This window comes from Pristiophorus japonicus, chromosome 7 (assembly GCF_044704955.1).
Source record: "Pristiophorus japonicus isolate sPriJap1 chromosome 7, sPriJap1.hap1, whole genome shotgun sequence".
In the NCBI taxonomy this organism is placed as follows: domain Eukaryota; kingdom Metazoa; phylum Chordata; class Chondrichthyes; family Pristiophoridae; genus Pristiophorus; species Pristiophorus japonicus.
Window position 1 is genome coordinate 188,252,886 of NC_091983.1, and position 16,670 is coordinate 188,269,555.

Consider the following 16,670-nt stretch of genomic DNA (forward strand, 5'->3'; position numbering starts at 1 on the left):
AGGTACGGTAATGGTAGACAAATAATGTATAAACACAAATTTCATTTAATCTGGCTGCAAGCTTGACTTATGACAGACAAGAAATCAGTGTTAGTGACTATGCAATGAGGCAACATTGTTGCAAGGCTCTGGCCTGTGAAAAGTCTGGTACATAATTGGAAAAGTGGATAATATTAAGGTCCAATTATGGTTATTCAGTAACTATGTTATTGCATTGCTCTACATGGGCGCAAACAATATATTGCAAATAGATTAATTTAAAATAGATGGAAAAATAGATTAAAGCGTGGGATGTTTGATGAGCAGTGGCAGACATTTAAGGAGATATTTCATAACAAAAAAAAATATCCTAATGAGAAGGAAAGACGAAGAGAAGGGATAACCTCCGTGGCTAACTAAGGAAATAAGGGATGGTATCAAATTGAAAACAAGGACATAAAGTGACCAAGACTAGTGGGAGGGCAGAGGATTGGGAAACTTTTAAAAGCCAGCAAAGAACGACTAAAAAAATAATAGAGTGGGAAGATAGATTATGAAAATAAACTAGCACGAAATATAAAAACAGATAGTAAGAGTTTCTACAGGTAAATAAAAAGGAAGAGTGGCGAAAGTAAATGTTGGACCCCTAGAGGATGAGGAGTTAATAATAGGGAACAAGGAAATGGCAGAGACTTTGAACAAATATTTTATACCAGTCTTCATGGTAGAAGACACTAAAAACATCCCAATAGTGAATAATCAAGGAGCTATCGGGTGGGAGGAACTTAATACAATCACTATCACTAAAGTAGTAGGACTTAGTAAAATAATGGAACTAAAGGTGGACAAGTCCCCTGGACCTGATGGCTTGCATCCTAGGGTCCTAAAAAGTGGCTGCAGAAATAGTGGATGCATTGGTTGTAATCTACCAAAATTCCCTGGATTCTGGGGAGGCCCCAGCAGATTGGAAAACCGCAAATGGATCACCCCTATTTAGAAAGCAGGAAACTATAGACCGGTTAGCCCAACATCTGTCGTTGGGAAAATGCTGGAGTCCGTAATCAAGGAAGCAGTAGGACATTTGGAAAAGCATAATTCAATCAAGCAGAGTCAGCATAATTTTATGAAAGGGAAATCGTGTTTGACAAATTTGCTGGAGTTCTTTGAGGATTCAACGAGCAGGGTGGATAAGGGGGAACCAGTGGACGTGGTGTATTTGGATTTCCAGAAGGCATTCGATAAGGTGCCACATAAAAGGTTACTGCAAAAGACAAAAGTTCACAGGGTTGGGGGTAATATATTAGCATGGATAGAGGATTTGCTAATTAACAGAAAACAGAGAGTCGGGATAAATGGGTCATGTTCCGATTGGCAAACAGTAATTAGTGGGGTGCCGCAGGGACTGGTGCTAGGGTCTCAACTATTTACAATCTCTATTGGATGAAGGGACCGAGTGTAATGTAGCCAAGTTTGCTGATGATATAAAAATGGGTGGGAAAGCAAATTGTGAGGAGGACACAAAATCTGCAAAGGGATATAGACAGGCTTAGTGAATGGGCAAAAATTTGGCAGAGAGTGTACAAAGTGGGAAAATGTGAGGTTATCCACTTTGGCAGAAAAAATAGAAAAGCAAATTCGAATTTAAATGGAGAAAAATTGCAAAGTGCTGCAGTACAGAGGGACCTGGGGGTCCTTGTGCATGAAACACAAAAAGTTAGTATGCAAGTACAGCAAGCAATCAGGAAGGCCAATGAAATGTTGGCCTTTATTGCAAGGGGGATGGAGTATAAAAGCAGAGAAGTCCTGCTACAACTGTACAGGGTATTGGTGAGGCCACACCTGGAATACTGCGTACAGTTTTGGTCTCCGTATTTAAGGATCGTCATCACAAGCGGTCCCTCGAATGAGGATGACTTGCTTCCACAACAAAAGGGATGAGTTCAAAGATGTTTCAATGAAGGACCGATATTCCAGTCCTGAACTCCAATTGAAGGGGTGGAAGATGCCTGTGTGTGGGTTTTTTTTAACGTGTGGTGACCGTTGCACATCAGCTACCACACGGGCTTGACAGAGCTAGGACTTTATCCAGTGGCAAGGGTTAACCAGGATGACTGGAGACCTGCTCTGCTGCATGGACTTGGTACACACACATATTGCAGCGTGGGTTGGCCCATGCTGCCCCTGGGCACTCTGCTCTTCTGGCCCCCTTACACTCATTTGCCGCATCTCCACCACAATATCTCTCCGCTCCTCTGCCACAAAACATTCGCTGGACCTCAATGCCAGCTGACAAAGATCTATCCAGCCTAATCCCACTTTCCAGCTCTTGGACCATAGCCTTGTAGTTTACAGCATTTCAAATGCATATCCAAGTACTTTTTAAAATGTGGTGAGGGTTTGTGCCTCTACCACTCTTTCAGGCAGCGAAAAAAATTCCTCTCATATCCCCCCTAAAGAAAAAAAAAGAGCATACCACTACAACTTTCAGCGCGAGCCGTTCCAAGTTTGCGACAATTTCGAGGTGGGCGACTGGGTGACATGATCAAAACCCAGGTCGTTGTTTAGAGCGGGCAGGAACATTGGTGGGGCCCAAGTACAGAGGAGGAGCGGGAAGGTCAGGGCAGATGCGCGGCGAGTGATCGTGGCGGAGGTTCGGCGAATGTTTGGTGCGGAGATGCAGTGAGAGATCTTGACGGAGGTTCAGTGAAGGAAGGATATACTTGCATTGGAGGCTGTTCAGAGGTTGATTCCGGAGATGAGGGGTTGATTTATGAAGATCGGTTGAGTAGGTTGGGCCTATACTCATTGGAGTTCAGAAGAATGAGAGGTGATCTTATCGAAACATATAAGATAATGAGGGGGCTCGACAAGGTGGATGCAGAGAGGATATTTCCACTCATAGGGGAAACTAAAACTAGGGGGCATAGTCTCAGAATAAAGCGCTGCCCATTTAAAACCGAGATGAGGAGGAATTTCTTCTCTGAGGGTTGTAAATCTGTGGAATTCTCTGCACCAGAGAGCTGTGGAGGCTGGGTCATTGAATATATTTAAGGCAGAGATAGACAGATTTTTGAGCGATAAGGGAATAAAGGATTATGGGGAGCAGGCAGGGAAGTGGAGCTGAGTCCATGATCAGGTCAGCCATGATCTTATTAAATGGTGGAACAGGCTTGAGGTGTCAAATGGCCTGCTCAGATTTCTTATATGTTTTTAAAAGGTGTCTTCAAGTACAAATTAATTAGAAATCATTATTAAAACCATGGAGTAACACATTTTAAAAAGAAACTTACAGTAAAATCATACCAGAATTACATGGGTTAAAGACAAAAAGAGAAATGGCTGAAAACATTCAGCAAGTCAGGCAGCATCTGTCAAGAGAACACAAGTTGATGTTTTAGAGGTGAAACTCTTCCTCGAAGAGAAGGTTAAAGATAAAGCTGGTTTTCATGCACTTTAACTGCAACACATCAGTGATGGTTCAAATTATTGGAGAAAAAAGATCTTAACTCAATCATTTTATGTATACCCTGATGAATTTGAGTTTGCGTAGTCATAAATCATACCCATATAGGTTGTAAGAAACAGACAAAAAGCAAAAAGTCAAGTTCACTACTGCCACTGTTCATCAATCTCTCCTCATGAAATCCCTGCAATGTGTGTTAAGGTAGCATATTAACCCATTGCCAATGTACATGATGATGAACTGATACACACAAAATATGTCAACATACCCACTAACAGACCACCATTAGAGCCTCCATTAATGGTCAGTTTCTTTGAAGTAGTGTAGCCCTTCTTGATGAGAATTTTAGCAGCATGTTGAAAGTCATCAAAACAATTTTGCTTGTTTTCCAGCATACCTCCTACAAGTTAAAATACCATAATTGATTTGGAGGTCAGTTTCCAGTGCTTCAGTTAATATTATTTCTGTACTAAATTAACAAATAATCCATTTACATCTAAATACATATATATCTTCCTGTTACCTTACAGAAGGATTGAAATTACAGACAAAGTATGTAACATGATATTGTTCCAATATGCTTTGATAGTTTTAGAAAACTGAAATGCATTGCATTAGAATCACCCTTCCTAAAATGATAAATGAAGTCACACCGTACAATCATATTCTTGATAAAAATTTAACAAAAATAATTCTTATCCTGTAATCAAACCTCTAAATGTGATGAAGACATGCAATTAGCTGTTACTGGCAGAATTCTGAAGCATCTTGGCCCTTCCGCGGGAGGGGCAGCAAAATAGGCCGAAATCCTGATATTTCACATCCTGGCCTTACACTGGAATTTGTAGAATGGCTTGTTGGGAGGGACCCAGTGTAGTGTTGGTGGTATGCTTGAATGTACTGGCTGGTCAAAGGGCAGACCTGGGGGTCCAGGCTGGGATTGTGGCTTGGACTGCCAAAGGAAAAAAAAAAAGTGATGATGGGGGCAGCTTAAAGATCTTTCTGGGGCCTGGGGAGGACCAAGTACCCCCCCAGCTGCCTACCAGTCTTTCGGATGAGACGTTAAACCAAGCACCGTCTGCCCTCTCAGATCCCATGGCACTATTTCAAAGAACAGCAGGGGAGTTCCCTCCGGTGTCCTGGTTAATATTTGTCTCTAAAACATAACTAAAAGCAGATCATCAGCTGTTTGTGGGACTTTGCTGTGTGCAAATTGGCTGCCGCGTTTCCCATATAACAATTGTGACTATACTTCAACAAAAGTAGCTCAATGAGGTAAAGCGCTTTGGGACGTCTTGAGGTTGTGAAAGATGCAGTATAAATGCAAGTTCCATCTTTTACTTTAGCACTAGATCTTTTGCTTTCTTAACTGCTCAGTCCAGCTATGAAAAGGGATGACCTTTTACACCAGGATTTCTTATTTCCCTGAATGGCGAAGGGACACTCTTGGCTAGCTCTGTGGTTGCACAGCTGGCTGTAAGAGTTAATAAATCTTGCATGCCTCTAAAATGCTTCACTAACAGGGATATCAGGAAGTGGTTCCAGCTGTTGGCCATTATAAAGGCCTGGCAGTTTTTGAAACTGGAGTTGGCTACCATTACACACCAAATGTAAGAGGCAAAATAAATGTAATTAAGAACTATAAACTGAAAAATGCTACAACTTCTGAGACCTGAAGGTAATAATGACAACAAAGGGTCCCTTTCTGATGGTAACTAGACAAAAATGACTATCCTGGGGAAGATAGCTCTGTAAAGTTTTGGAAAGGAAACATACAGGACAAAGAAAAAAAACTGCATGTACTGGAACAGCGAAGTAAAAATTTTAAAAAAAATCAGTAAATATACCCAAAATGTGAACATCCTCTTTTCAAACACTGACAAACTTATTGCGTTTTCCAGTATCTTCTGTGTTTATTTAAAATGACTGGTTGTTGTGCTGACATCACTTTAGCAATGCTAAACTCATATCAGAAGGACTGCGTTCTTGTGTTTTTCTCCCCATCCAAAAAATGTATAATTTCTGTAGAGTGTAGAGGTTTCTGTTCTGATGCAGCACCGAACCATACAGGCCAGATAGATCCAAGGTTTGATCAATGGCTTGTACTAAGCAAACTAATCTCAAGACACTGATAGGCTCTGCAATTAACCTTAGCTCCTCTGATTATAGTCAGTCAAGGTGCCTACGTTTGCTGCCCTCTCTGTCAATCCAATGGCGTCACGATCAAAAAGCTACAGTACTGCATCAGACATTTCTTTACAAACCAAGTTCAGTAGGTATCATGGGTAAACAAGTGTGGGTTCGAAACTTGCTAAAGGGAAGAAGGTAGACAATAATGGGGGTGGTAGAGTGGTAGCCAATGTAACCCCACTTTTTAAAAAAGGAGGGAGAGAGAAAACAGGGAATTATAGACCGGTCAGCCTGACATCGGTAGTGGGTAAAATGATGGAATCAATTATTAAGGATGTCATAGCAGTGCATTTGGAAAGAGGTGACATGATAGGTCCAAGTCAGCATGGATTTGTGAAAGGGAAATCATGCTTGACAAATCTTCTGGAATTTTTTGAGGATGTTTCCAGTAGAGTGGATAAGGGAGAACCAGTTGATGTGGTATATTTGGACTTTCAGAAGACGTTCGACAAGGTCCCACACAAGAGATTGATGTGCAAAGTTAGAGCACATGGGATTGGGGGTAGTGTACTGACATGGATTGAGAACTGGTTGTCAGACAGGAAGCAAAGAGTAGGAGTAAATGGGTACTTTTCAGAATGGCAGGCAGTGACTAGTGGGGTACCGCAAGGTTCTGTGCTGGGGCCCCAGCTGTTTACACTGTACATTAATGATTTAGATGAGGGGATTAAATGTAGTATCTCCAAATTTGCGGATGACACTAAGTTGGGTGGTAGTGTGAGCTGCGAGGAGGATGCTGTGAGGCTGCAGAGCGACTTGGATAGGTTAGGTGAGTGGGCAAATGCATGGCAGATGAAGTATAATGTGGATAAATGTGAGGTTATCCACTTTGGTGGTAAAAACAGAGAGACAGACTATTATCTGAATGGTGACAGATTAGGAAAAGGGGAGGTGCAAAGAGACCTGGGTGTCATGGTACATCAGTCATTGAAGGTTGGCATGCAGGTGCAGCAGGCGGTTAAGAAAGCAAATGGCATGTTGGCCTTCATAGCAAGGGGATTTGAGTACAGGGGCAGGGAGGTGTTGCTACAGTTGTACAGGGCATTGGTGAGGCCACACCTGGAGTATTGTGTACAGTTTTGGTCTCCTAACCTGAGGAAGGACATTCTTGCTATTGAGGGAGTGCAGCGAAGGTTCACCAGACTGATTCCCGGGATGGCGGGACTGACCTATCAAGAAAGACTGGATCAACTGGGCTTGTATTCACTGGAGTTCAGAAGAATGAGAGGGGACCTCATAGAAACGTTTAAAATTCTGACGGGGTTAGACAGGTTAGATGCAGGAAGAATGTTCCCAATGTTGGGGAAGTCCAGAACCAGAGGTCACAGTCTAAGGATAAGGGGTAAGCCATTTAGGACCGAGATGCGGAGGAACTTCTTCACCCAGAGAGTTGTGAACCTGTGGAATTCTCTACCACAGAAAGTTGTTGAGGCCAATTCACTAAATATATTCAAAAAGGAGTTAGATGAGGTCCTTACTACTAGGGGGATCAAGGGGTATGGCGAGAAAGCAGGAATGGGATACTGAAGTTGAATGTTCAGCCATGAACTCATTGAATGGCGGTGCAGGCTAGAAGGGCCGAATGGCCTACTCCTGCACCTATTTTCTATGTTTCTATGTATGCCCAAGGGTCTATACTGGAATCCCTCCGGTTCCTGTTGGAGAAAATGGCTTGCACTTGCAGTCCCAATACAAGGCAGGTAAAGTCACATGCACCAAGCTGGGAGGAGGTGGCGTTGGTTGTGAGGGGGTCAGGGGGTGGTGTGGGTTAGGCAGCTAACTTTATAAAATGAAATCGCAAACTAGAACGAACAATTTACTCAGTCCCATTACCCTGCTCTTCCCCCACACCATTTAAAAGTTTTCTTGTCGAATACCTACCATCCCTCTTAACAGCTGTTGTGGATTTTACTTTCATCCCGGTTTCTGGTAGGGCAATTCATGTCTCAACAACTTTCTGTGTAAGAAAACAATTCTTCTAACCACTCCCATCATTCTTTTGGTGATCTTTAATTTGTACACACTATTTATCAACTCAACAACCACTAGAATTAGTTATCCCAATTTACCTAATCAGAACTCAATTTTGAACAACTCTATCAGGCTCTTCTTAATCTTTATTCTAGTTTAAAAAAAAGTTTCTCCAGCCTCTCCTTATAACTAAAGTTCTTCATCCCAGCACCATCTTAATTCCTCTCCAAAATGCATCACTTTACATTTCTCTATTAAATTTTATCCAATATCGATCTGTCCAATTTACTAACCTGTCTATGTTCTGATGAAGTCACTTTCTTCACAATAACCCACACTTCCAATGTGTGCGGAAATTTTGATATTGTATATAGAGGGCACAAGTCCAGATAATTTACATACATATATTGAGAAAAGCAATTGTCCCAATAATGATCCCTGAGGATCATCACTGTTTACCACTACCCAGTCTGACAAACATCACCACTTTTTTTCTGGGTCTTTAACCAAAATAATGCAGTTGTTGGGAAACGTTTGATAGATTGTCTGATGTAGACCAATGTTAACAGCTGGGTGTTCTGGGAGACACAATGCTTTATCACCTTTTTGGTCTCTATTTCTTTAATTCATGCATTTGGAAGGCAGATTGCCTGTTAATAATTCGTTCAAAATGTTGCCTAATGTGCAATATCAATAAAATTACTCAAACTATTACAGTTTCAACTCAAAGTGTTAATAAAATTCAAACAGGAATTTTATTTTAAAAAGCAGCCCTAAATTAGCGTGACCACACTACATCATAATGAGGGATAAGGCAGTCCTACAGTGAAATGTTTCATGTCAGATTTGTGCTTGTAATAAATAATGTAACCATAATCATGCATCAGTATAATTTGTAAAAGGGATTAAACCCTACTTCCAATTTGACGTTTGATGACTTATCTTAGCAAAAAACAAAACCACGCAATACATGTCTTGCTTACTCAAATGAGATCTAGCCAATTACTAGCTTTAATTAATGTTTTGCTCATTTTAATTTATTTTGTTAGAGCTGTGCTTAATTACAAAGGAACAATGCAGAGTAGCAGCAATTACCACGTTACATTTACTGCCAGGTTACCGTTGACAAAGTATGTCAACATTACTGCACTACAGGATAATGCAGCAGCTGTCATCTTCGTACAGTATCATGTTTATGTACCCAGACTTTTCCACTTCTTGACTTCTGCTTTGACTTGCTTCTTTCCTGACTTAACACAGAAATGGCCCAGTCCCTGCCCCACCGAGTGCAGTGGTCATATACTAATCCGCATGCAGCAGCCAAACTCCTGCTGGACCCAAGGTGCCCACCTGGCTCTAAATGCAGAAGTGTTCGCTAAATGGAACACAGCATGCTGGTCAGGAATGGAATCTAGAGGTGATAATGGATAAGTATATGGAACCAACACAAGGTTTAGCTGCAGTAAAAAGAGGCTAATTAAGGTGAATTAAGGTACTGGTTTGCAGTTCTGGTCAACTGATCATAGGAAGGAAATTACTGCTGTGGTGGGCTAGAGGTAAGCAACAAAGATCGTCCGGGAAAAATTAAGGGAGCTGGAATTGTTTTCTTTAGGAGAGATTTCAAGGTTCCCAGTTTAACTTTTCAAGATTGTGAGGGGAATTGGCAAAATTATCCATGCAAATTGGTACAAAAAACTAGGGACACTCATTAAAAATAAGGAAAAAGGAAGTCAGTACTTTTTCCACCCAATGAGTAAGAGTTTTGGAATAAGATACTCGTCTTTGGACATTGAAACAGATAGTATAAATAGGTTCAAGAGACAATTACTTAAGTTTATGGAAAGAGAAGGGAGTGAAGCAGATGGTGAGAAGGTAAGTGGGATGGATTTTTGGAAAAGAGATTGGCTTTTTATAATTTTGTTCCTGGGATGTGGACATCACTGTCATGGCCAGCATTTATTGTCCATCACTAATTGCCCTTGAGGTGGTGATGGTGAGCAGTCTTCTTGAATCATTGCAGTTTGCGCGGTATTCCCAGAGTGCTTTTAGGGAGGGAGTTCTAGGATTTTGACAATCAAGCGGGCTGTTTTGTCCTGGATGGTGTTGAGCTTCTTGAGAGTTGGAGCTGCACTCATCCAGGTAAGTGGAGAATATTTCATCACACTGCTGACTTGTGCCTTGTAGACAGTGGAAAGGCTTCATTCACGCGATGTGGGCGTCGCTGGCAAGGCCAGCATTTATTGCCCATCTCTAATTGCCCTTGAGAAGGTGGTGGCGAGCCGCATTCTTGAACTGCTGCAGTCTGTGTGGTGAAGGTGCTCCCACAGTAATGACTTTGTCGTAGCAGCTTTTGATACAACGGAGTGGCTTGCGACACCATTTCAGAGGGGCAGTTAAGAGTCAACCACATTGCTGTGGGTCTGGAGTCACATGTAGGCCAGACTGGATAAGGACGGCAGATTTCCTTCCCTAAAAGGACATTAGTGAACCAGATGGGTTTTTACAACAATCCGGTAGTTTCATGGTCCCCATTCCCGAGACTAGCTTTTTAATTCCAAATGTATTTAATTAACTGAATTTACATTCCCTGGCTGCCGTGGTGGGATGTGAACTAACATTTCCGGATCATTAGTCCAGGCCTCTGGATTACTGATCCCGTAACACTTACTGTACCCCTAAATGTCGGGAGGTGAGACACTCGCCACAGAATACCTAGGGCCTCTGACCTGCCTTTACAGCCACAGTATTTATGTGGCTGGTCCAGTTAGGTTTCTGGACAATGGTGACCCCCAGGATGTTGATGGTGGGGGATTCGACAATGGTAATGCCACTGAATGTCAAAGGGCAGTGGTTAGACTCTCGCTTGTTGGAGATAGTCATTGCCAGACACATGTTGCTTGTCATTTATCAGCCAAGCCTGAATGTTATCCAGGTCTTGCTGCATGCAGGCACGGACTGTTTCATAATTTGAGGAGTTGAGAATGGAACTGAACACTGTGCAATCATCAGCGAACATCCCCACTTCTGATGTTAATATGGAGGGAAGATAAATTGATAAAGCAGCTAAAGATGGTTGGGCCTAGGATATTGCCCTGAGGAATTCCTGCCGCAATGTCCTTGGGCTAAGAAGATTGATCTCCAACAACCACAACCATCTTCCTGTGTGTCAAGTATGACTCCAGCCAGTGGAGAGTTTTCCCACCGATTCCCATGACTTCAGTTTTACTAGGGCTCCTTGATGTCACACTCAGTCAAACGCTGCCTTGATGTCTAGGGCAGTCACTCTCTCCTCACCTCTGGACTTCAGCTCTTCTGTCCATATTTGGACCAGGGTTGTAATGAGGTCTGGAGTGGTCCTGCCAGAACCCAGACTGAGCATCGTGAGCAGGTTATTGGTGAGTAAGTGCCACTTGATAGCACTGTCGACGACACCTTCCATCACTTTGCTGATGATTGAGAGTAGACTGATGGGGTGGTAATCGGCCGGATTGGATTTGTTCTCCTTTTGTAGACTTATTGGGCTTAATGGCTATTTCCTGCCCCTAAATCAGCAGCTCTTTAACTATTTCTGAACTTCAAAGATCAAATAAAACTCAATTGTTTGAATGATTGCACCAGAATCTGTAAAGTTTGCAGTCTTAAACAACTCAAATATTATTAATTTTGAAAGAAACAATACTAATTTAGGTACAGCTGATTAATATTTGCCAGGGAATTATGAACTATTTGGTCAGAAAAATATCACATACAAGCTAATAATCCTTGCTACATTTAAAGATGACAAGCCCTTTAATTGAACTGCTCAATGATCTCATGGTGCTGAGAAACAAGAAAGTGCACAGCAATTAGAACACAAGTATAGCACAAACATTGATTTTCCATTCGAGCACTGCACACTAAATGGAAATATAATGAGATGGCAGCTCCACAAACTATTATATCAGAAATGCTGCAGGATCATGGGAATTCCTTATAGGTAGAATTACATTAGGAAGGAAGACTTGCATTTATAAAGCACCTTTCATGACCTCAGGCCATCTCAAAGAGCTTTACAGCCAATTAAGTACTTTTTGAAATGCAGTCACTGTTGTAATGTGGGAAAGACACTATTAGAAAATAGTCAGATGGGTAGAAAACTGAGCACTGACACAAATACATTAAAATAAAATGAAGCATATCTGCATGAATACAGGTTTATATATAAATACAATCAAGTGAATGATTTAATGTAAGTATGCAAGAACAGAAGTTTTAACATCAACTTAAAATGGTTCTGGTTCCAGAACAACAGAAATAGACAAGGAATGAAACATGAGAAGTTAGATTGCCTACAAGGTAAGGCATCACCATTCTTTCAAGGGGAGCATTCTTTGACAAGCCAGAGTTAACCTCAAGTTGACAATTGGGATAAATCACAAAAAATTTTGTCCTTTTAAGATACTTCAACATCACTTACATCACAATACCACCTATATCGAGTTTGTTGTTTAATAAGTATCTCCTGTAAGCTTCTGCATTAGTTCTATTCAGAGGAGCCAGATATTAAAGGGGAAGGAAAGTTTGGGGGGGGAGGGGAGGGGGGGGGGGGGGAGGGGAGGGGGGGGGGGGGAGTGCTCTCTCTTCAAAGGGCACAGAGTAGCTCTGAAACCCTCTGAACATAACATGACTCATTAACTGTGCATGTCTAATCATAGCACTCCAAAGCTTTGAGTACATCTTTGCAAAAGTGAGCTGCTATGCTAAAGCTTGTTTAAATAGAAAATGCTTAGGCTTCTTTCACTGATATTTTCACAGTATAAATAGAATATTCAGCAAGAATCCACCAACTATCAAATAGTTCAACTCATGTTCTGCTGACATAACCTTTTCCTGCCTTTATTGCTCATTCTTTACTAAGTCAAGTCATTTATTTGACATTTATATAGTTGCCAACATCTCCGTTTCTTTTATAAATCCCTGCAAAATAGACCACAAGACATGGATCTATTGCAAAAAGACTTTATTGTATCTGCACAAAATGCTCACTATTCAATATTATGCATACACTGCGGGATTTTTTTTTAAAGCAAGTTTTTTTTCCAGAGTGTCAATCAGCAAAATAGTGACAATAGCAATTAAGTATGGCACTACTCGGCTCTCCAATGGTCTAGTGGGTAAAGGCACTATCCAGGTTGCACTGAGCCAAACAGATCAGAAGCTCCCAGGTAACAGTCTGTTGGGAAGCTGTGGTTGATCTCAGTGTCCCTAAACTAAAGAGGGGAAAAAAAAACAATGAGCTAGGAATTCTGCTCCTGGTTGCTCTCTGGTGACTCCTGCTGGACAAAGTGCATATGTGAACACCAAGAGAGAACAGGATCAGGGTTGGCTGTGATGTCTTCACAAAGGATGACCACGAGGTAAAAATCATATTGGTTGCTGAACTACACCAACCAAAGTAACACTTGTTTATATAGGACCTTTAATATTGCAAAATGTCTCAAGGCACTTCACAGTTGGATGTCAGACTTGAGTAGCACCAGGAGGTAAACACGAGGTAGCCAAAGTAACTGGTGAAAAGGTAGATTTTAGGTAGGATTTTGAAGGTGGCAAGATATGTAGCGAGCCAGAGTTGGTTTAGTGAAGGAGCTCAAGAATGCAAGATGATTGAAGACTGCCACTGATGGCAGAATAGGGGGGAGAGCAGAGAACTTGCAGTGGGCCAATAATGAATGAATGGAGGGTGCGGGCAGACAGATATGGCTCAGAAGATGTGGGTATGGTTCTTAATGAATACTTTCACAAAGGAAAGGAGCAATGCAGATACTGCTATCGAGGAGGAGTATGAAATTCTGGATGAAATAAACAGTGACCGAGGAGATATTAAACGGTTTAGCAGCTTTGAAAGTGGATAAGTCCCCAGGTCCGGATGAAATGCATCCCAGGCTATTGAGTGAAGCAAAAGAAGAAATAGCAGAGGCCTTGACCATCATTTTCCAGTCCTCTTTAGATTCAGGCATGGTGCCGGAGGACTGCTAAGAGGGGAGAAAGGGATAGACTGAGTAATTACAGACCTGTCAGCCTAACTTCAGTGATGGGAAAATTATTGGAATAAATCCCGAAGGACAGGATAAATCTACATTTAGAAAGGCAAGAATTAATTAGGTTCAGTCAACACGGATTTGTTAAGTGAAGATCGAGTTTGACTAACCAGATTGGATTTTGAGGAGATAACCAGGAGGGCCGATGAAGGAAGTGCATACGATGCAGTGTATATGGACTTTAGCAAAGCTTTTGATAAGGTCCCACGTGGCAGACTGGTCACAAAGGTAAAAGCTCATGGGATCCAGGGCAAAATGGCATGCTGGATCTAAAATTGGCTTAGAGGTAGGAAGCAAAGGGTAATGGTTGATGGATGTTTTTGTGACTGGAGGGATGTTTCCAGTGGGGTTCTGCAGGGGTCAGTAGTAGGTCCCTTGCTTTTTGTGGTATACATCAATGATCTAGATTTGAATATAGGGGGTATGATTAAGAAGTTTGCAGATTACATTAAAATTGGCTGTGTTGTTGATAATGAAGAGGAAAGTCATGGACTGCAGGAGGATATCAATCTACTGGTCAGGTGGGCAGAACAGTGGCAAATGGAATTTAATTCGGAGAAGTGTGAGGTAATGCACTTGGGGAGGGCTAATAAGGAAAGGGTATACACATTAAGCGGTAGGCCACTTAGAAGTGTAGATGAACAAAGGGACCTTTGAGTGCTTGTCCACAGATCCGTCAAAGTAGGCCAGGTGGATAAGGTGGTTAAGAAGGCATACGGAATAGAAACATAGAAAATAGGTGCAGGAGTAGGCCATTCGGCCCTTCGAGCCTGCACCACCATTCAATGATATCATGGCTGATCATTCGTTCAGCAACCCTTTCCTGCTTTCTCTCCATACCCCTTGATCCCTTTAGCCGTAAGGGCCATATCTAACTCCCTCTTGAATATATCCAATGAACTGGCATCAACAACTCTCTGCGGCAGGGAATTCCACAGGTTAACAACTCTGAGTGAAGAAGTTTCTCCTCATCTCAGTCCTAAATGGCCTGTCCCTTATCCTAAGACTGTATCCCCCTGGTTCTGGACTTCAACATCGGGAACATTCTTCCCGCATCTAACCTGTCCAGTCCCGTCAGAATCTTATGTGTTTCTATGAGATCCCCTCTCATCCTTCTAAACTCCAGTGTATAAAGGGCCCAGTTGATCCAGTCTCTCCTCATATGTCAGTCCAGCCATCCCTAGAATCAGTCTGGTGAACCTTCGCTGTACTCCCTCAATAGCAAGTATGTCCTTCCTCAGATTAGGAGACCAAAATTGAACACAATATTCCAGGTGAGGCCTCACCAAGGCCCTGTACAACTGCAGTAAGACCTCCCTGCTCCTATACTCAAATCCGCTAGCTATGAAGGACAACATACCATTTGCCTTCTTCACCGCCTGCTGTACCTGCATGCCAACTTTCAATGACTGATGAACCATGACACTCAGGTCTCGCTGCACCTCCCCTTTTCCTAATCTGCTACCATTCAGATAATATTCCACCTTCGTGCTTTTACCCCCAAAGTTGTTAACCTCACATTTATCCACATTATACTGCATCTGCCATGTATTTGCCCACTCGCCTAACCTGTCCAAGTCACCCTGCAGCCTCTTAGCGTCCTCCTCACCGCTCACACCGCCACTCAGTTTAGTGTCATTTGCAAACTTGGAGATATTACACTCAATTTCATCATCTAAATCATTAATGTATATTGTAAAGAGCTGGGCCCTGAGGCCCGCCACTGAGCCCTGTGGCACTCCACTAGTCACTGCCTGCCATTCTGAAAAGGACCCGTTTATCCCGATTCTCTGCCTCCTGTCTGCCAACCAGTTCTCTATCCACGTCAGTACATTACCTCCAATACCATCTCTTGTGTGGGACCTTGTCAAAAGCCTTTGAAAGTCTAAATACACCACATCCACTGGTTCTCCCTTGTCCACTCTACTAGTTACATCCTCAAAAAAATTCCAGAAGATTTAACAAGCATGATTTCCCTTTCATAAATCCATGATGACTTGGACCAATCCTGTCACTGCTTTCCAAATGCGCTGCTATTTCATCCTTAATGATTGATTCCAACATTTTCTCCATTACTGATGTCAGACTAACCGTTCTATAATTCCCCATTTTCTCTCTCCCTCCTTTTTAAAAAAGTGGTGTTACATTAGCTCCCCTCCAGTCCATAGGAACTGATCCAGAGTCGATAGACTGTTGGAAAATGATTACCAATGCATCTACTATTTCTAGGGCCACTTCCTTAAGTACTCTGGGATGTCGACTATCAGGCCCGGGGATTTATTGGCCTTCAGTCCCATCAATTCCCCTAACACAATTTCTCGCCTAATAAGAATATGCTTTAATTCCTCCTTCTCACTAGATCCTCAGTCCCCTAGTACATCCAGAAGGTTATTTGTCTCTTCCTTCGTGGAGACAGAACCAAAGTATTTTTTCAATTGGTCTGCCAATTGGTCTTTGCTCCCCATTATAAATTCACCCGAATCCGACTGCAAGGGACCTATGTTTGTCTTCACTAATCTTTTTCTCTTCACATATCTATAAAAGCTTTTGCAGTCAGTTTTTATGTTCCCAGCAAGCTTCCTCCTTTTTTCCCCCTTTTAATTAAACCCTTTGTCCTCCTCTGCTGACTTCTAAATTTCTCCCAGTACTCAGGTTTGCTGCTTTTTCTGGCTAATCTATATGCCTCTTCCTTGGATTTAACACTATCCTTAACTTCCCTGTTAGCCACGGTTGAGCCATCTTCCCCGTTTTATTTTTACTCCAGACAGAGATGTACAATTGTAGGGGAGGACGAAAACCCCCTCATTTTACCCAGAAGGAAAAGGGCTGTGGGATCAGTCTGGGCTGTGAATTGAAACCGAGAGCAGACAAGGTCTGCAGGGGATAAAAGGGGGTGCATTCATGGAGACCCTCCCCTCCAGTGTTTGGACTCATAGGAAAGGGAATTTAATTTGGAACTATCTACTCGAAAGTTTGAAATCCTAAAGTGC

General features: G+C 42.1%; 1 protein-coding gene across 3 annotated transcripts in view; it reads right to left on the minus strand.

Annotated features, from left to right (window-relative positions):
• The window catches only part of LOC139266917 (prolyl endopeptidase-like), a 166,713-nt gene that overhangs the window by 10,996 nt on the left and 139,047 nt on the right, over nt 1-16,670 (minus strand). For all 3 annotated transcript variants that reach the window (XR_011593804.1, XM_070884543.1, XM_070884544.1), the window contains one exon: nt 3,711-3,842. Coding sequence is in view for 2 of the 3 variants with exons in the window: in XM_070884543.1 (XP_070740644.1) it covers nt 3,711-3,842 (132 nt within the window). In the remaining variant the exon portion in view is untranslated. The remainder of the gene's footprint in view (nt 1-3,710; nt 3,843-16,670) is intronic.